This window comes from Taurulus bubalis (assembly GCF_910589615.1).
Source record: "Taurulus bubalis genome assembly, chromosome: 7".
Lineage (NCBI taxonomy): Eukaryota > Metazoa > Chordata > Actinopteri > Perciformes > Cottidae > Taurulus > Taurulus bubalis.
Window position 1 is genome coordinate 7,355,799 of NC_136595.1, and position 20,746 is coordinate 7,376,544.

Below are 20,746 nucleotides of genomic sequence, written 5' to 3' on the forward strand. Positions count from 1 at the left end.
GTTTTCATACATGCTCAAATGTACTAGAATAATACAAGATTATTGGAGCTGCTCTGAGTGTTTGATTGCTCCTCTTAAGATAGTGTCTCAAGTGATGTGAAATGAATTTCTCTATCAGGGTCAATATATCAAGTTCTGCTCCTGAAATTGTGTTTATTTTGGCATGCTGACAAGTCAGTGCTAACAACAATGAAAGTATCATTAACAGCATCGGTATTTATTACAGCCCCCCCGGCCTTCACCTACAAAACACTCAAAGAGACTCAAAAGGATCGCTGCAAAGAGAAACCAAGCGACTCACAATGACTATGAAATGGGCCGACGCCACCACTGAGATAAGGATCTAAAAGTATGACTCCGACATGGACAGTTCAAAAAACAATGCCTTCACTGTTTCGAGGTTCGGTGAAGACTGTGGATTAAATCCCAAAGAAAAAGAACATGAAAGTGAAAACAAGGACAACGTAAGTTGATGAGGTGTTCCATGGCGAGACACACAAAAGCAACTACTAGAGATTCAAAATGACGACAAAGAAATGCAAAAATAACGAACCATCAAAAGTAACAACATAACTACAAAAAGACACAACCCCACAAAGAGATGCGGAACAACTACAAAGAGACACAAAATGACAACAAAAAGAGGCTTAAAAAACACCCTATTTTTCAGCCCTTTCCTCGAAAATTGCATACTAAATTGCAAACTAAAAAGGGTATATCTCTGCAAGCACTAGAGCTATTTGAAGATTTTTGGTTATAATAAAAGGTACACATGTCAGATTGTGTTCAGATGTGTACATATCGGTCTATATGTTACTGGTTAAGAGTAAATGAAGATGACACACAGAAAAAAATGAAAAGGTTTCAGGTTCGTCTAGAAAAAAAGCACTTTCAGGATGATTATTTCTTTGAAACGATGCAGCTGTAAGGTCCAACTCTAACCCAAATCATAGCACCATAAGTGAACATTCTCTCTGCAAAGGTTGACTTTGATAAAGTGAAACAGAACAACGATAGAGAGGGTTTAGTGCAGAGAAAATTCAGGTGAGGACTTCAAAATTTGCATTGGGGCACATTTTCACACATCTGTGACATTTGAATTTTTTCATGTACCAAACCATATATTTCACTTGTATATTACTTATGGTGTTCAAAACATCCAAATACAGCAGTTTTGAGCTTTTTTCTTCTTCTCATAAAACAAGCTATGATTTACAGTTTTATAGAACAATCGCCCGAGAGGAGGAAACAGCCTCGAGGCTAAATTTTGTTCCTCTTGTAGTGGTGCTCATTAAACAAGACTCATGTTTACAAATATGACATTATATTTGTACAGATTACTGACATGTCCTCCTCCACATTGTTTGACCAGGATGTTTCTGAACCACATCACACAACAAGTTTGCACACACCCAGAGAAATGTTGTTGCTGCACGCAACGGCATTGTCGGCTGATTTCTTAGTGGATGTTTTTGGTGCTTGTCCCCTGAGTACAGGGTTGCAACAACTTAATCTAAACCCAGAATATGATGATGCAAGTGACTGGTGCAGACTTGCATGTCATTTGAATTACTTCTTGTCTCATAATTTGTGTTGTTTGTGTAACTATTGTAGCTGTATCATTGTTGATATCATGTTTTCAGTTGCGACATTTGGGACCTTTGTTACTCCTTTTACCGTTTTGGTTCACAGACTATTCAAAGTCCTATACAGGTTTTTCTGCTTCATCCGGAACCAGAAGAGACTCATACACTGCTGCTGTGATTTTTTTTAAATGTATTACTTCCTATAAATATTGCCATTTAAGTTCTACGTCCTCTGACTTTACATTCAACAAAACAAATGGTGTTCAAATATGAATGTACAGATATCATCTGAATACGATCGGTAAATGTTTCCCTGCCTGCTATACTCAAAAGACCTGATCTAATCTGCAGATACTCACCTCACCGGTTTTGGTGAACCCATCAGCTTGGATTCCCACAGCCAAGCCTTTTCCCCTTCAATTCTCGATTCCCCAGCCAAAAATCCTGCCAGCGTCCATCTCACCTACCATCTGCACCTACCTGCCGGTCCCACATCTGCATTTTGGTTCAGCCTCAGATTTGTGACAGATTATATTGACATCAAAATAGACCATAACCATAATAAACCATACTCATTAAGGAAAATGTCCCTCTTTGGAATATTTACAGTATATAAAATCTCTCTGGGTTTGGAATTATTGATGTATTATGTGTTGAATACTTTAATGTTGCAGCTGGTAAAGGTGGAGCTCATTTCAACTACTTCATATACTGCTGGGTAGCTTAACCCATGATATTACGACATCATTTTATCAGGTGATTTATATTATGTAGACCTATATAAGTCATCTGAATCTGCAAAGTAACTAGTGACTAACATGATCAAATATCTGAAGGCAAAGCAAGGCAAGGCAAGTTTATTTGTATAGCACAATTCAAGAACAAGGCGATTCAAAGGGCTTCACATAAAACCATTAAACGCATCACAACATAATGCAGAAGAAAACAAGATTTAAAAACAATTAAAAACATACATGTTAAAACATTAAAAAACAGTCAAAAAGGAAAACATAGAATAAAAGTTGCAGTTCAATTTAAGAAGCGAGATGCAGAAATTGATTAATATCCTTGAATCTGGTTCAATTAAAGGCAACAGCAAACAGGAGTACATAGTTCAATATTGGCTTAAAAAATAGCCAATACAGTAGAATGAAGTAGCATGAAATGGAAATGCTCATGTAAAGTACAAGCACCTTAAACTCCTACTTCAGTACAGAACTAAATGTACATTCCAGCCACACAAAACAACCTCTTCTCGTTGACATAAGCGGTGGCTGCAGTTCTCTCTCCATCCTGCAGGAGGCGCTGTGATGAAGCACGCGCAGTCCTCTCGCGCCCTGCGCCCTCTTTAACGCACCCTCTTCCGCTGCACCCACATGCTCTCTCCCCATTGGCTGATCTCGCGCGCCGCTTCCTGCTACGTAGGCTCCTGCGTTGTCTTTCTTTTTTTTCTCCTCTCAAGCGGCGTGTGTTTTTGTTTTACGGATGCTGAGGAGGCTCGTCTGAACTCTCACGCCAACTAAACACGCCGCGACACCGACGCTGCGACAGCCGAGAAGACATGGCCATGTGCTCCGAGTCCGCTAACGTCAGCTCCCTGGTGGGCGGGGAGCAGAAGAAGGAGAGGAAGGTGGCTGTTATCACCGGCATCACCGGACAGGTAGGCTTCCTGTATTTGCAATGGGTGGCTCGCGCGAATCCCTTTTTATTGAAGCTGACGTCGTGCAATCATGTGAAAATGGAACAACTGTGTTGTATCGGAGGGGATGTGTAATGTTAACCTGTTTCAGGAAGAAGTGTCTCAAGATGAGAGTAATGGTTGTTGCATTTACTGCGTTCAGGAGGTCAGTGAAGGTCTCATGACCCGAGAAGCTGTTACACCTGTCAATCATTCTCGCTACCTCTACGTGAGGGTACCTGGGATGATGATGATGATGATGATGATGATGATGATGATGTTGTTGTTGTGCTGCTAGCCTGTTGGGAGTTGGAGCAGGATGGACAGTATGGACCAAAAAAAAATGGTGAAGGATGGGGCATTCTGGGTAGTATATATATATATATATATATATATATATATATATATATATATATATATATATATTTTTATTTTTTTTATTTTTTATTAATTAATAGAACGGTATGACTATGAAGCCTAGATAAGAGTGCAGTATACACACAGACCATTCATGCTCGTGCCCGTGGTGCTGGTAAAAGGAAATGGAAATGTTTTATTGTCCAAGAAGAAATCTTTTCTTCTCATATTACAATACAGTTGAGTCAAAGACCTGCTCTGGTATCCAGGAAGTCGTCAAGTTAAACATCAGCACCGTTGATGTTTACGAGAAGGAATACAAGTTTGAGGAACTTGTCGTACCGGTATCTTAGTGTAGATTACTCCGTCTATGCAAATATACCCGTATAGCCAGTGGTTAAATGACACTGCATCTGAGTCATTTGACATGACAAGCTGCTCTTTTTCACAAAGAAAGTAATATAAACTATTCCCCACACACACACACACACACACACATATAGTTTATGGTGACACTAGATTCTGTGGCAAGGGATGTCCATACATTGCGTCTTACAACCATCCTAACCATCCATCCTTTCCTCAGTTCCTCCTTTCCTTTAGCTTTGGCTTGCTTGTAGAGTCTGTAGAAACGTTGGGATGGATGTTGTATTTCGGTTCCAACGTGTGCAACGGAGCAAACAAATGCTCTTTTTGCAACACACACTGATTTAATACATTTACCAACATTGTTGGGTTGTCTGTTTGCTCAAGGAAGTCTGCACTCTGTTTGCAGTGCATGCTTTTTAAATGTTAAGGAAGATGTAGCGAATAATTACGTTTTAGTTCACTTAACCACATTTGTCAGCAGATCTACTTGTTTCTGAGAAAGAACCAAAATTTGGAAACTTACATAAATATATATATTTTGAATAATGTTGGTGTTTGTTCCACAGCAGCCGTACTGAGAAAGTTGCTGCAGATGTGTCTGTAGACCTTTCGTATTTCTTGTGAACGCAGACGTTTGCTGACCACTCAGAATGACCAATTAATCGTCCGACTGAGTAATCGGTCTATTCGTAATCTATTGCACGAAATGTTTCCCTTTTGAGATCTTCAAGAAGTACCTTGACATGTTGGATATTTATCGGGACAGTTCAAACTGACCTTTTACCTATAAATACAATTTAATTTACATGTCCTATATCAATACATTTGGTAAAATGCTTATATATATATATATATGTATATGTATATGTGTATGTGTATATGCTCCTCAGAAAGCATAGAGATATGAAGCACTAGTGTGTGTGTGTGTGTGTGTGTGTGTGTGTGTGTGTGTGTGTGTGTGTGTGTGTGTGTGTGTGTGTGTGTGCGCGCGCACACAAATAGAACAAACAAGCAGCAAGGAATCAGCAGAGATCCGGGTAATGCGTCACAGTTTGGTTCACGCGACCCCGTCCGCCAAACCATCCCAAGTTCCTGGAAAGTCATTGTCAAGTTGCACTTTCCACAACCCCTCTGTCAACCTTTTTAACAGCACACAAAGCATAACATATATATGTTTTTAATAGTGCCGGTCATGCTGTTATCGTTGAATACCCGCGCCCATCTGGATAGACCATCTCAGAACTCGCTGGCCGGGGTGTCAGGGTCACAGTGATGCCATAACTCGGCTGGCTAACTACTGTTCATAAATTTCAGGGCAGCATGCTGCTCAGTCTGAATATCTTTGACTGCCGTCTCGGCGTGAGAGAGTGTGAGTTATGGGAGACCACCTGAGCGCCAAGGCATTTGGCTGCAGAGCGACGCAGGGGCTCTGGCTGATAGAGCTGTTTTACGACCCGGGGTTACGAAGAGGACAGGTCCAGTCTCTCCGTTCGACAGTAAAAACCTTATTTTGGCTCCGAGGTTCACGCGTCTTTCTACAGCTCGTCTGGTTGGGAAAACAACGCGCCGCTGCGATACGACCCCCTCGAGCTGTTTGAAGCTCATCCTACAAGCCTCCGTGCTCCATCCTCTTGTTGGCGTTCGGCACCCTTTTCTCATTTTCCTCCCTCGCCTCCTTTAACGGACTCCTCTGTTAGCAGCACGAGATGGAATCTGAGCGAGTGCCAGCAATAATAATCATAAAGCTAAGGCTTCGTGCACACAGCTCCTCCGTCCCTCATAATGGCTGCCGATGGCTCCTTCAAGGCTGATTCCTCATCTGAATGAGTCTGCTAACTTGTGGCTGGACAGGAAGAGAGCTGAAGCGAACACATAGATGTATGGATTTCAAATCCATTTTTATAATTGCATCCTGTACAATAAGTAAGTGAAGTCATATTGATACCAGAGAAGTCTCTTTATTTATTTCAGCGCCAGGCTCGAGTCAAAGAGAGAGATTCGGGGCTGCTCGCCAAGTGTGTTAGGCAGCTGATCTAACCTTAACTAGGTGTTAAAGGTCACAGCGCAGTTCCAGTAATACCTTTGGTACTGTCCCCAATGGTTCCCTGTTCCACCAGCAGGGGGTGCTAAAGCCACAGTGCTGAGGTTTGTGCAAAGCCGTCACACACTCCCTTCTTCTCTTTGGCTGAAGAGAGGACAGCGGCTGTGGTGATGGTCATAACGATTAAAGAGCTCATAGAGTTCACTACATTGTATTTTCACATACAGGTCAGTTTGTACACTTATGTTAAAATTGCAACATTTAACAGCGTTTCTTTGTGAAAATTAGCAATTATTTCTCTCCCCAATAATGGTAAACTAAATGTTAAAGGTTTTGGACCGTTGGTCGGGCAAAACAAGCTATTTGAAAGGATCGACTTCATCATGAAATTGTTGGTTCATTCATTAAAATCAGGATTAGCAGATGTCAGCTGATGACGTCCCTCATATTGTTTAGAACTTTTTTTGTGTTTTATGTTCTAGATTGTTCTAGGGTAGAACATGACATGAAAGAATGTTTATTTTATATTTAAACACACACACTGGTGCCACTTCTGATATAAATGTGTCCTCTCTCTGAAACCACACAATGATGATGTGATAATGATGATAATGGGAACGTTGATTGGAGCTAATGGTAGCACTAGGAAAGTGGAGGCAGTTCTGATGAGCGATCATTGTTAACATTTTTCAGACACATCTAACATCAACATGAGCTTTAGTTCCTGCTGCTTTCCCTTTGTTTACCTTCTTGCCTTTTTTATGGAATGTTGTTCATAGACTTTTGTTCGATAATGAGATTTTACAGTTCTCAAGTTTTTTTTGTACATCCTGAAAGGAGGACAGAAAAAGACAAAACATGAACATTTGAATAGTATTTAGAATATATTGCAACTCACACAAAGCTATGCATCCAAAGAGCTGAACACGATTCAGTCCTTGAAGTATCTTCTAAGATTTTGTTTTTAAAAGGATTTACCGTGACTAGTGTCTGGAATAATACATATACATTTAACTAAAGCCCCTTTTAGGATGAAAACATTTGGAATCCTTAAACCTAAAAAACAATGTCTGTTTAGCCAAATTTGAAATAATGATCAATACCGAATTCACAGAACTCTGTTTATTGTTGGTAAAATATTTTACACCTGTACCTGTATGCAGCAGGGGTTTAACACTCGTGCACCCCGTGCAGGCGGTGGCTGCTACTGCAGACAACCCTCAACATGCAGTGGAGGGAATCGGTAACTTTCGTAACGCCAGTATTCCAGTGTTAGTCAATCATCTTGTATTTCAGTTAACTTTTACCCTGAACCAGCTTATTGATTAACTTCAGTGCTGTAGAGTGCAGAGAATCGTATTGTGTCAAAGGCCAAAATCAGCCTTTGAGGAGTTTGTGGTATGACATTGACCCAGCAGGTGAGCACACAGTTGTGTGTTTGTGTGAGTGTCCAGTCTCCCCCCCCCCCATCTCCTCCTCCCCACGCTCCCACCAAGCACCCAGCTCCCCATAACAGGAAACAGCGAGGTGAGGCCAGGGTTTATGGGCTAATGCGGCCTCAAAGGAGCCTCTTGTTTTGAAACAGAGCTGCAGCTCTTCAGGCTTGCTTTCCATATTGGTCTGGCATGAAACGCTTTGACCCTGGCACAGGGGCAGGAAAGCATGACACCGGCCGGAGCTTTGAACGCCGTGGGGACGGGCGATGGGCTGCCAGTGCCCGTGCACCGCCCCCCCAAAGAGCTGGCCAGAAACAGGTTGAGACTTAGTGCCAGCGACCGCACGACCTGGGAGCTCAACCTGCAGAACTGAAAATGATGACTATGATTTAGAGGAATACTAAGGCATGAATTCAGATTCATAAACCAAACAAAAAAAAAACATTTGCATTTTGTGAGTCTTTAGATGATTTTACCGGCGGGTTAGCATTTTCAAGCCCATTCAACTTTGTTTGAGGGTAAAAACATAATGGAGGTGAGACGTGTGTGTGTGTGTGTGTGTGTGTGTGTGTGAGTGTGAATCTAAATTAAAATCCTAAAACTGCCCCAAGTGTTGGCTTCCATCTTCAGGGTGTTCAAGCAGCAGCCATGAGGTCTGGGTCAATGAGGAAAGTATGCAATACCCGATTTGAACGGTTCTAATCTCGTTATCGCAATATTATTTGCGATAAATAAACAGATATATAAAGTATAGTCGGTTCTGCCAGAAAGGAGTGAAAACCATATAAAAAAAAATAGGCTTCATCATGCTTTGAATTGAAGACACCGATAAACCGTGCGTGCGTGCGCACAAATCGGCTAATTCCACTTTAATGCAACTCACTGTGAACTTAACCTGAGAGTTGAAGTCCCTGCTACAACTACCTGTGTTTTTCCAGCTTCGAGTTGTCTGTTTGGGAGGGTAAGGCTTCCACGGGCTAATTGCTCCATGCCAGACTTTGCCCACCTGTACAGCGCTCTTCAGGAGCAGCCATGTTCCTGCCTGGCACAGGCTCTTGGGTGTCCTCCAACCTTTGGCCCCCCTAAACCTTTTCCTCCTCTGTGCCCTGCCCTCCATCTCGAAGTGTGTGTGTGAGAGGGGGATTGAGGGATGAATGCCAATGACTAGTTTGGAATGTTCCAGAATGTGCGGTCGGAAAGTCTGAGCAGGGCAAAAAGACGAGGAGTAACACGGGTGAGGGGAACAAGACCTTATTGACAGGACACACACACACACACACACACACATACTCTCTCTCTCTCTGGCCCAACGTCTGCCCAGAGCTCCTGGTTCGTGTGGATGTTTCAGCTAATGATCCAGCATTCAGCTGTGGTGCGGAGGTTTCAGGAGGGTTGTGGTCCAACACCGTAAAACATTACCACATTGTGTCACGACGGAGTGAACAATGCACAGGTTTACTTTCCAACAAATCACTGCACCAGCCAATTCAAGGATAATTGTATTTAACGACCATTTCGAGGTTTTCCAGCTTGTTTCCTCTGTAAGGTTCCAACTAAAAATGTCCGGTATAACACTACATCTGGACATCGGTTTGTGTTATTCCTTAAATCATTTTTGAATGAATGAAATAATATAAAGGAGTATTTACGACTCACACCCTCATGTTCTGTTGTCGCTCGTCTCTTGTTAGATATACTAATGATCGTCCATACTTGAGACCATCAACACCTCACTGAACACGAGGAGTTTCCGTAAAGACGCGTTAGCCATGAATCTGCTTACCTACTTGATTTTCTGACAGCTTGTTACATTCAAATTATTGACCATTATCAATTATTTGCATGAAAAGGTTTTGCATTTATCTTAAATCTTTTTAGCTGTTTATTATTTAGTTGTTATACTGTTATGTCTTTTTACATTTGTTTCCGTCCTGCCTGTTTGCAAATCAGTTTTTGATTCATAAAAAAGACTGAAAAGTGCGTGAATCTTTTACTTTTTTTTTTTTTTATATCTCGAGTTCAGCTTTCCCAAACTCGGGCTGTCATTCCGTTGGTACAAGCCAATCGTTTTAACCGTTTTTAATTGGTGTTGTCTCCTGTCTTTTCAGGATGGTTCCTACCTGGCTGAGTTCCTGCTCGCTAAAGGCTACGAGGTGAGCCAGAAATCCAGACTGCCGACTAAACGGTACCAAGAAGTTGTCCTGTGAAAGCTCAGACGCACACACACAGACACACACAGAAACGAACGCAGACACTCGCGAATGCCAGCGAACGCAGACGCGCGCAGAGCGACATTCCCTCGATAAGCTTCGTCCAGCCGCTGCTCTGTGTGTGGGAGCTCCGGCGGGATCGGGGCTTCGTACGCCGACTGACTCTCGCCTCACCCTGATAAGACCCTGTGTGCCGCTTCGAGCCTGTTGACCCCCTCACCTTTTACCCCTGGGGCAAACCATTAACAGGGAAACAGTTGTTATTACATGGTCATACGAGTGAGGTCACTAACTCTCACCTGCTGCGCAATGTGTTTTTTAGGAGCAAAGAAATAACAAAAAGTCAACATCCTGGAGGTTAACAAGCTGTTGCTGCTACGTAAGGCTTCGCCGTCAGTTTGACGCCCACGAAAAGGGCCGATACGTTCAGTTGGACTCGCTTGAATAAACATACACGTTGCACCAGTGCACATTGTGTTTCCCTGACAGTAGCAGCATGACTTAATTTCTCCACAACACACACCCTCGTCCCAGACTGCCGAGTCAGCCTCGCCAACTGCCGCCTGCCTCGGAGACAGCAGAGGTGAAGCAGACTCGGTCCAGGTTGGGGATGCTGCTTGCGGAGGGGGTCGGGGTATGTGTTGTGTGTGTGTGTTTGTGTGGAGGGGGAGGGGTGGCATTAAAGAGGAGCACGCAGGCAGGAAGTGCACAGTGAATAAAGGAAGTGAGGTCAGGCCACAGCGTTCTCCCACTGAGGGACTCCCCTTGGATCAGGTTCTGTTATCTTCCCCGAGCAGAGCTTCCGCACACGTCCCGCTCAGAACACGAAGTACAGATCACACATCACAGGCAGCTTTAAAAACACAGCGAGACACAATATTGTTACATCGACTTTTTTTGCGATACAGAATGCGGCGCAAAGAAACCCAACAGATCAAAGTATAGGCCTCTTTATCATGTTTGACATCTTTTCACATTTAACGAAAACTACTGTACTGTAAACCAATCAACTCAAGTAAATGTATAAAGTACATAGAAAAACACACAGCGAACATGACGAGACTAGAGATTGACTGGGACACAAAGAGTGTTCAAGACATTGGGACATTTATACCAACGCCCCAAATGTAAGATAATCTAAACAACTGAATCCATCCGATCTCCATAAACTGGATCTCCACCAGTGACTCAAATACACATTCAACAGTGGCAGGCTGTTTCCACTGGTTCTATGTGTAGAATAGAATTTGTATCATATTTACGGTGTCACAAACCCTGTCTCCTTTTCTCCCAGGTTCATGGTATTATGCGCCGCTCAAGCTCCTTCAACACGGGTCGCATCGAGCATCTTTACCAGAACCCGCAGACGCACACCGAAGGCAGTGAGTATCCCGTTTACACCGTAGCCGGTCGAAAGATGGACGACGTGGCGGGTCCAAAATGATGTTGCATACCAAACCGAAATCACTAGATAACAGATTTGACATGGACAGAACCAGTATGCCGACTGGTAGGAAAAATATTATCAGGATATCATGTGACACCCCTCTCTCTGCTCCTCTTCACAGGCCCACCAGGTTCAGGTTTCTTTTTGCATTTGTTTGGCTTAGTTTACCGTCATGCTTTGCCTTCCACCTCCTTCACACCACACTCTACTGACTCCACTAACTGGGGTCCAAATGGAGTTTGGTCTGAGACTTACTTTCTTGGGATCTTTGGGTTATGTTGGAGGGCTACAGCAGATGGCGCTACAGTTACGGCGGAAGCGCTCATGTCGGGGTTCTGACGGTCATGGAAAACCTGGAAAAGTCATGGAATTTTAAAATGGTTATTTCCAGGCCTGGAAAAGTCCTTGAAAAAAGTCATGGAAATGTGTTATATTCATATGTTCATGTCGTTCATGAGTTTGAAATAATTAATATGCTTTTAAAAGAAAGATGCTCAAAATATAAGCAGGCATACGCTATATCTATAAATGTTTATTCTTTTAATCAAACTATTGTCATTCATTTGTGTCATTAAGGTTTACTGTATGCTTTGGAATTCTCATTGTTAGTTTAAATACTACATTTTCTCACTTTTTCATGTATACACCAAGATTTCACAAAATGTTTGGTCATGGAAATTTGATTTAAAGTCATGGAAATCCATTGGTCAAAATGTGTATGAACCCTGCATGTGCTCTTTTGGCTTTTCTCGGGAATTAGACTACGGTTTTGGGTTTTAACGTTTCATTTATATCTAATTAATTGGATTTGATCGAATTAAATATATTTTTTTCTCTCTCCATGGTGTATCTGCTCTTGACGTGTCCCCTTGATCCGGGCCATAACACACCAGAACAGAGTGGACTTATCTCCCGAATCAGAGGGCTGTGAACTTTAATCAATGGGTTGTCACATGTCAGATCTGGCTAATAATGGTTTGAAGTGAATTAATTTGCATGAAAACTTAATTCACAGTAGATCCAGCCGTAACGTGAAGTGTGAATTGCCCGGAGTGCGTCCTTATGCGTGTGTCGCCCTCTTTTGTTAGACATGAAGCTGCACTATGGCGATCTGACTGACAGCACGTGCCTGGTGAAAATCATCAACCAGGTGAAGCCGACGGAGATCTACAACCTGGGCGCTCAGAGTCACGTCAAGGTAGTGTGACCTCATCTCCAGCACTCTCATGGATCTTTAGTCTCCGCATCTCACGGTGTTCCCCCAAATGAAGACCTCCCTTTTCTCTGCTGATGAACAGTGTTAACTTTCCTTCCCATTTCCCGGAATCACTCCACTGCACATGGGTTTTGTTTTGAAGAGCCCAACAATGGAAACGAGCCGATAACGGCCCAACAGGAGTAATGAACGAGATTGTTCCGTGAATGCAAAGTAAAACCTGGTTTCTGTTTTGTCCCATGAAGCACTCGCCTTGTCACATGTTTCCAGTGAGATCCGACCCGATGACTCGCAATGTGTGGTGGTGGTAGAGGTTGCAAAGCATTTTGGGTGATGATCTGTTTATTTCTGTTTTATGTCGATCATCAACACACGATAATGGGTTTTTGAGCTGTGTTAACAGTTACTGATGCATTCAAGGACATTCCGAAGCGGGTAATTTTAGATTTGGTTATTTAGTTAGTACAATTGGAGATTCAGGTGTGTTATGCTAGTTGTAGCCTTGAGCATAACTGAGGAGAAGGCTACAGAGGTCCGGTGAGTCACTTTCTTTTCTATGTTCACACTCCCATTTTGTTAGTTTTACTTTTTTCCGACTTTGATTTGATAAGTCTGTCTTTCTCGGAACTTTGAGAAGCATTACCCAGTACGTTAAACAGCTTTCACACCCTTTCCAGTTTATTTTCATAGCACATAGCTAACAAGAGTTATAGCCAGCGACTGCAAAGAAAGCAAATGGTTCCAACAACTGTTGCGCTTTGTCTGCAGTAATTCAAGGTGTGCAAAAATTGGAAGTAATCGGCTCAAAATCACGAGTAGCGCCTTCAACACACCACTTTCAACCTCGAACACCTACTTTACTTTGGTTTTCATTATATCATCTAAATGTGGAAATCTCGTCTATTAAAGTCATTATTGTTCAAGTCAATTTGAAACCTAGTGGATACCAGTCTTTAACCACATTTAGTTCCCTGTGCTTGAGTGCCAGTCAGTACTGACTGCTGCTGTGAATGGTTAACAGCAGATGATGTCAAAAAAGGACTCTCAGTTCTGGGAAGTGAGCCGCTCGTGCGGAGGACGCTGGAGCTGATGGGACAGGAAGCTATGTTTTCTTGGACGGGTCAGTCTGTGCCACAATGTCCCTTTTGTCTCGGAGCTCCACCGGTGATCCCATGAGATCCCCCCCCCCCCCACACACACACACACCACCACCATGGGGATCTGACACAGTCTCCAGGCAGCACTGATCCTCCTTCACCATGGTGGTTTGGGCGGGATACGGAACCAAGAGTTTAGTCAGATCAAAGATAATGAGGCCATTTGTAATGTGAACAAGAGACTCTGCTCTTCAATAGTAGTAGTTTCTTCATTGAATCCAACCACATTTGGATGAAATGGGTACCAATTTCGATAACTAATTAATTTAGTAAATCAACAGGAGGTATATGAATTATAGTTCCAATAATCTCATTCATTTTCAAATATATATAAAAATAAATAATGCAGGAGTTTAATACAAGATGGCAAGTTAAGGGCATTACAATCAGATATTGATCCCCAGCAGGGACAGAATGAAGTACAGGTTAAAAGAATATATAAAAGGTAAAATAATTAAAAAGAGTATATAAAATGAATAAATGGAAACTACAAAAGAGCTATTGGACTCACAATTACAGTGCAGTACAGTTAGTGTTGGACTTTAATTAGTCTTTAAGTAGCAATTAGATCAATTAACGATTGATTGAAAAACTATTGATAACTCCCTCATGAAGATAATTGTTTGCTGATACAAGTGGGACTAAGATTGAAGAAAGAGGGAAAGAAGGGAGACAGACGGGATAAAAAAGAAGAGAGTGGGAGAAAAGGGAGGATAACGATGACTCCTCTCTCCACATCCTTTGTGGTCAGAGGCCGTGACTCTGCTCCCACCTCCCACATGGTAGATCATCCTCAGGCCACACACACACACACACACACACACACACACACACACACACACACACACACACACACACACACACACACACACACACACACACACACACACACACACACACACACACACACTCTCTTGGAGTGACAGAACGTACCTGTACGAGGCTGCCCTGAGTTTATTTATTTCCACACCAATAAACCTGGCTCTGGTTTCTCCCTCACCACATGCTGCCCGCTCTGAACAGCTGAGGCGGCTGTGTTACTGGCAGCAGTGGCGTTGAGCAATTTCCAGTCTGTCCCACCACAGAGGAAAAGATCACTCACACAGGCGACTCGGCATCTCTCTCTCTCTCTTCTTTCCCAGAATCTAGCAGGGAATCCCTTCTGAATGACTTGAGTCGAGGCACCGGCTTGTGACGGGGTGTCTGTGTGTGTGGGTGCTGGTTTCCGCTGCAGAGAGTCATCACTGAGAACAGAGTGAGGGTTATTTTCTAATGCTGCAGGGGCGGAGGTGGACGGGGAATAGCGGACGGACGCTGGAGGGCCAGAGAGGCAGCCAGCTGCAGCATCAAAAGACCAGCACACGGACAACACAGAAGGGATATTATGTATCTTCTATATGACTGCAACAGCAGTTTGAACTCTTCCCTAATGTTTTCATAAGCCACAGGAAAAATGGCCAGAAGATTTTGTAAAAGAAAAGTTTCCTGGTGGATTGTTTATCAAAGTGCTCCGCACTAACTCAAGTAGTATAAACTATGGGGGATGGATCGTAACCATTTAGCATCAGCCGAAGAGTTTGAGTGTGAAGCCCAGAAGGTTAATTGTACAAACACTGTTTGCAAACTTTTCAAAGTGAGAGAGGAAAAGGTCCACAGCCACCACTGCTTGTGGTGTTTTGAGCCAGCGGCATGATGGTGTTTAGACATTGCAAATGTTGTATGATAGCATTTGATGATTATTACTAAACAAAGTGCGGACGACAAAGTCAGTTTTGCAAATATCTGTTCATAAAGTAAAGTTTAAATCTGATGGTGTCTGAGGATCATACCATGTTTTTTGGATTCATCCTGCGGACAGCGTGGATATCTGAACCAATCCATCTGAATGTTGTCGACACGTTTCATCTCAAATCCAAACTTCCAACCTCACGGTGGCGCTACAGGGAGGATCAGGGTGATCACAGAAGTCAGTGGGCTGAAATTGATGCTTCGATATCCACATACAATCTTATTTATGTGTACAGTGGGTAGAACCTGTCCTCTCAGGCAGCGTTTGCCTCCCGGCCATGTGTCGCTCCAGCCAAGCTTCTGTGATTGAGCTTTTCACAAAGCTGAGCCCTTTCTTGTTTAATACCGAAAGCTAACCGTTTTCTTGCGCAGCGCTAGCTTTTCTATTGGTTACCCAATAGAAAAGAAGTCCGTCCATCCCAGTTTGCTCGGAAATGTGTTCAAACCAGTTTTCACAGTTCACCCGGAAACCTCTTCTGTGTCTTGTTGCTTTTTCAGGTCAGAAACCTTCAGGAATGCAAGTTTGAGTGACGGTTTGGAAGTCAGTTAGGATTCATGTGGGAGTGCAGGTAATCAGCGTCGTTTGAGGGGTTTCAATGACTAAAACCTTCATCTTGCGTTTTATATAGTGTGTTCTTAGTAGTGCTAAAATACAAAACACCACAAACATACAGTGTGGATGAATCTGATCGTTTTGCTGTTACTATTTAATTAACAGGTGAACTGCCCCGCCCCCCCCCCAAAAGAAATTACCAAATATTTTGGAAGATGCACACATTAAATATGAATGAACAACAAACGTGATATGGGGAAGTGCTTTCACTTTGCTCTCGGTAATCCGTTCTGCATCCGAGGGTCCGACACGACCCCATTGTGTTCTCCCAATGAAGCGCTCTGCGGGAACGCCGCGAACAAAACCCTCAACGGCGCTCTCCCACCTGCAGCTGTCACATGACTGGGAGAATGGGGGAGGAGACAGAGAGAGAGAAGGTGGAAAGAGTGTTGGGAGGTGGGACGGTACGATTGTCGGTTTCCACTCTATTGTTTTTGATGGCTTCTGAAGACAAGTGCAGATTGCATCCATGAGACAGACTTCCTACATCTATATCCTTCATTATCCATATCCGAATTCCTCCTCAGGAGGACTTATCCTCCTCCTATTATCTTCTTGCAGCTCTCTCTCTCTCTGCTAGCCTTTGGTCTCTCCCCCATCCGGGTTTGCAGAAGCTCCCACGCCAGACACACACACACACACACACACAAGATTTAACACGCCTGTTTCCCCACTAAGCTCTGCACTTTTAACTCGCCGTGTTGATGCGTTTACAGGCCTGAAGCGGCTATTGTGCAGCCTGCCAGCAGTTTGCTCTCATACTCGGGCGGTAATACCACTACTTACTATAGTTTGTGGGCATGTTATGCAATCCTCGCAACTTGTGAGTAATGTGATTCAGTTGTTTGGACTCTGTGTGCGTCATCCAGTATGTATGTGTGTGTGTGATGTGTGGGTAGGGAATGTTGTAGTGTTTAGACACACAATTTCCTGCCTTATTAGACCTCAAACTATTGTTTTTTTTTTTTTTTTTACACACAATTCTGCTCCAAAAAAAACATAACTTTGTGTGCTTGGGTTGGGATTATTCATTGGAGGCTCATAAACTCTGTTGGAAAAAGGTAAAAAGTGTATCCATAGCGGGATAGCAACAATAAATCCAAGACTTTCTTGCTTGTTGGACAAGTTAGTTTAAAAACTCATTGGATTCTGTGAGAAATGCATTGTCAGAAAGTTTAACAGCGAGGATAGTTATGCAAAAGGAAATTCTCTTATTTGTTTCGCTAATAAAAAAAAACCCCATCCGATTACCTCAGAACCGCATTGTCTCGTAGCTTAAAACAAGATGTTTATCATGAAGTCATAAATATCAGACATATTGGAGAAACATGGCTTTCACAGTTCGGTGCCAAACATGTTGTAATGTAAACACCAAATCCCCTGCTTCTTAAGAGGAACATAACATTTAAAACCCGTATTACCTCAAGAAGGCATTGTTGCAAAGCTTAAAACAAGACTGCTTTTCTGTAGTTCATGAAAAGCTGACATTATGGAGGAATATAGTTACTTGTACTTATCAGCAAAACATAAGGGTAAAAAAGAACCCCATCAAAAATCTATCTCTACAGGTATAGTTTTCATAGACGGTGATAATCATTTTGGAAACATCAATTGTTTTCTATAAAAACGTCTCAAAGAGTTCGATAAAATCGTGTTCTATAAAAACATCTCAAAAAGCATTGTCAAGGTTTGAAGAAAATCTGGACTCTTTTAAGAGGAACAGTTTTCATAGGACAACATTTTCCTTTTTTTTTAATTTTCCTCTTTTTTTTGGCTCAACACGTTTTTGAATGATCTTTTAAAAGTTCATTGATATAAACAAGTTTCTCCCAAGTTTCAGAGAAGCCTGGTTTTCACAGGACGGCGTCGAAACCCCTCCGTGAGTGATGAGCGGTCTCTGCGCTGCCCGTCGGCCCGGTTTACTCACTCTGTGATTGGTGTTTATACTACTCCCGTCCAATCAGCCCTCAGTGGCACGCTTGCTGCGGCTGTGTGTATCTCGCCGGGATAAAGACTCGCCTGGAACCAAATTAGCTCATTCCCCACCGATCTGTGTTTTCTGTCTCTCAGGACTCATTAGTTAGTTGCATGTGTGCGGTTTGCGTGCATGCATTTTAAGGTGCCATGTTTTCCATTGTTTTAAACTTGCCTTTTCAGGGTCCTGGTGGTTTTGGCCCAAAAGGAGATGCATTATAATCTCTGAGCCCACATTTTCTCATGCGTCCTGCCGATTGAGTTCGCAGGACCGGGACGTGTTGGTGGCCTGGTAGTCGGCGGTGAGAATAGCTCCCAGAGCCGGCCAATCCCTGTTTGGAAAGGTTAGGTCCTCACACGAGGCAGCCTGCCTGGCCTGGATTGAAAATGAACTTTAGCTTAAGAATAGCCTGTTTGGTGCCAAGAGAAACAAGTCTGCACTTTCCCCGTCCAGAGTCAGGGAATGTTTTGTGGTTGTGCTTTGTGGGTCAGAGTCGTTGCTCCACTCATGAGTCAGTTCTTTTTCTGTTTTCCAGCAAAGTTGTAACACATGGAAACATGCAGTTTGGGAAAGGAAGGGAGGTGGGGAGGGGCTTTTTGAGGTTTGTTAAGTAAATACACCGGGTCAATAAATAGTATCACGAAGCTAAATATGATTGCATCTAAGTCTGTATCTTAAATCAAACCTCAAGTATTCCAGATCAACTGTCTTGTTCGTTGTGTCGCACAGAAGCCAAAGTCAACAGTGCAGATGTAGTTTCACCTGTGAGTCATAGATGGCAGCAGTGAGCCGCGGTGTGACGACTCCCGACACCAAACTGCAGTCTGGTTAGGGAAGTGAAATGTACTCAGGCGGGTTTTTAACAACTTAATTATAAGTAATCAAAAATATAATCAATAGAAACAAACACATTAATTAAAATAAGCCAGGAATTTCATAAGTGCTTTAAATGTTGATATATTAGTCAATCCACAGTTTTCACAATAGACCAATTAAGATTAAGCAAAACAAAATGACCACTAACTATAACAAAATTACCACTAACTATTCAGTGGTTACAGCTTTTCTATTGTTTTGATTTACTGTTTGATATTATTGTAAATTTTAATCTAGAGGATGCAAACTCTATGAAAAGTAATTTTGTAGAGCTATACAAATATGACTGAAAACATATATATATATATAGATATATAGATATATATCTATATCTATATATAGATATATATCTATCTATATATAGATATAGATATATATATCTATATCTATATATAGATATAGATATATATATCTATATCTATATATAGATAGATATACATCTATATCTATCTATATCTATATATAGATATATATAATATTTGATTTTTCATTATTTACTAACTTGTGTCTGCTTCTAGCTTCTCAAGTGTGTTGATTTTATGTGACAATAAATATATATTTTTTGGTTTTGGAGATATTTAAATTCTTTAATAAGTTGCTGCATCGGTCTCTGGTAAACCTACATTTACAATGTTCCTGACATTTCATAGACAACAAAAACATCGTTTTATTTCTTATTTGAGAAAATAATCAGCAGATTAATTGATAATGAAGATACTTATTCCAGCTTTAGGTTTAAAGCTTTCCTTCAGACTCCAGGTCTGGACGAGGCCCTCTGCAGGTCAGTCTGTCACATTGCAGCTCCTACATGGGCTGAAGGATGAGAGGGAGGCATGCTGCAGGGCTCCAGCCATCAAGTTAGTGCCACATTTTCATCTTTTTCAGTCAAATGAGTGAAAAGTAGACGGAAACAAGAAGAGGAACAGGTTGTAACGTTAGACAGGGATGAGACACAACATGGTAACATGGGTCCACTGAGGAAAGCATTGTTGTATTTTAATTATCACTGTTTTCCTCATCTGCTAGTCTCCTTCCTAGCGCTCTGCCTCCCTCTCACCTGCGTGTCCTACCTCTGTGCTGAGTGATTGACAGCAGCCTGTGAGTGTGTTTGTCGAATACAATAACTCGCCACAATAAACACTCGGATCTCGGTGTGCTTCATTTAGTTGGGTGTAGCTGGTAAGAGGGTGAGAAGACAGTAACCAGGGATTACCCTAAATATTTATCAAATACATCAATCTTCCTGTTGCTATGTCCTCCAGGAAGACATTTGGCAGTAGTAACCATCTTCATAGCTCCGTGCTGCATGCTCTGTAATGATTTACCTGGAACTCTGCTGCTTGTGAACGAGGCGTGTCGGGACATCAGCTAACTCCAAGTCATCTGCCTTTCTGTGAAAAGACTTTTTTCTTTTTCTCACCCTTGATAATTAGACCTAACCTATAATTAACATCTAAGTGTTGTGGTATTCCGCTCCTTATTATATCTATAAATATATATATCTCAATATTATAAATACCTGATTGCCAGAAGCGAGGGTTTGAACCACCACAAATAGCAACACATTTTCATGACCTGAAAACCTTTGGACTGACTGATGTTAAAAAGGTATAATCAACAAAGAAAATATGTAATGACAGCACTTAAGCTGTAAAAGGAATTTGATGAAGTGAACTCTTTTATCACAAACTCAATATCACGTTAACATGTCTTAACATTTCAAAATGTCTTTATACTTGTATGCAAGTGTCTCCAATGAGTTGTATGGCCTTTACTCTGACGGTACAGGAGCTGGTTTATGAATGGGCACTGATGGTTAACAACAAAAATGACTATTTGTATCTGAAAAAAATGTTGTATTAAATTGAAGTAAACTGCCTTTAACAACAGCAAAACTATCTGAAAACGCTCACGTCTGAGGCGGTTTATGTGCTGAGATTTTTTGAACAGTGAGGACTTGGCGTCAACGCAGGTGTCCCGGAAGAAGTGAGCATACG

General features: G+C 42.1%; 1 protein-coding gene across 1 annotated transcript in view; it reads left to right on the plus strand.

Annotated features, from left to right (window-relative positions):
- Positions 1-3,130: 3,130 nt before the first annotated feature.
- Positions 3,131-20,746, plus strand: part of gmds (GDP-mannose 4,6-dehydratase) — a 138,363-nt gene continuing 120,747 nt past the window's right edge. The window contains exons 1-4 of the mRNA XM_079221211.1: positions 3,131-3,246; positions 9,576-9,620; positions 10,972-11,059; positions 12,213-12,322. Of these exons, the coding sequence (XP_079077337.1) occupies positions 3,148-3,246; positions 9,576-9,620; positions 10,972-11,059; positions 12,213-12,322 (342 nt within the window). The 5' untranslated portion in view covers positions 3,131-3,147. The remainder of the gene's footprint in view (positions 3,247-9,575; positions 9,621-10,971; positions 11,060-12,212; positions 12,323-20,746) is intronic.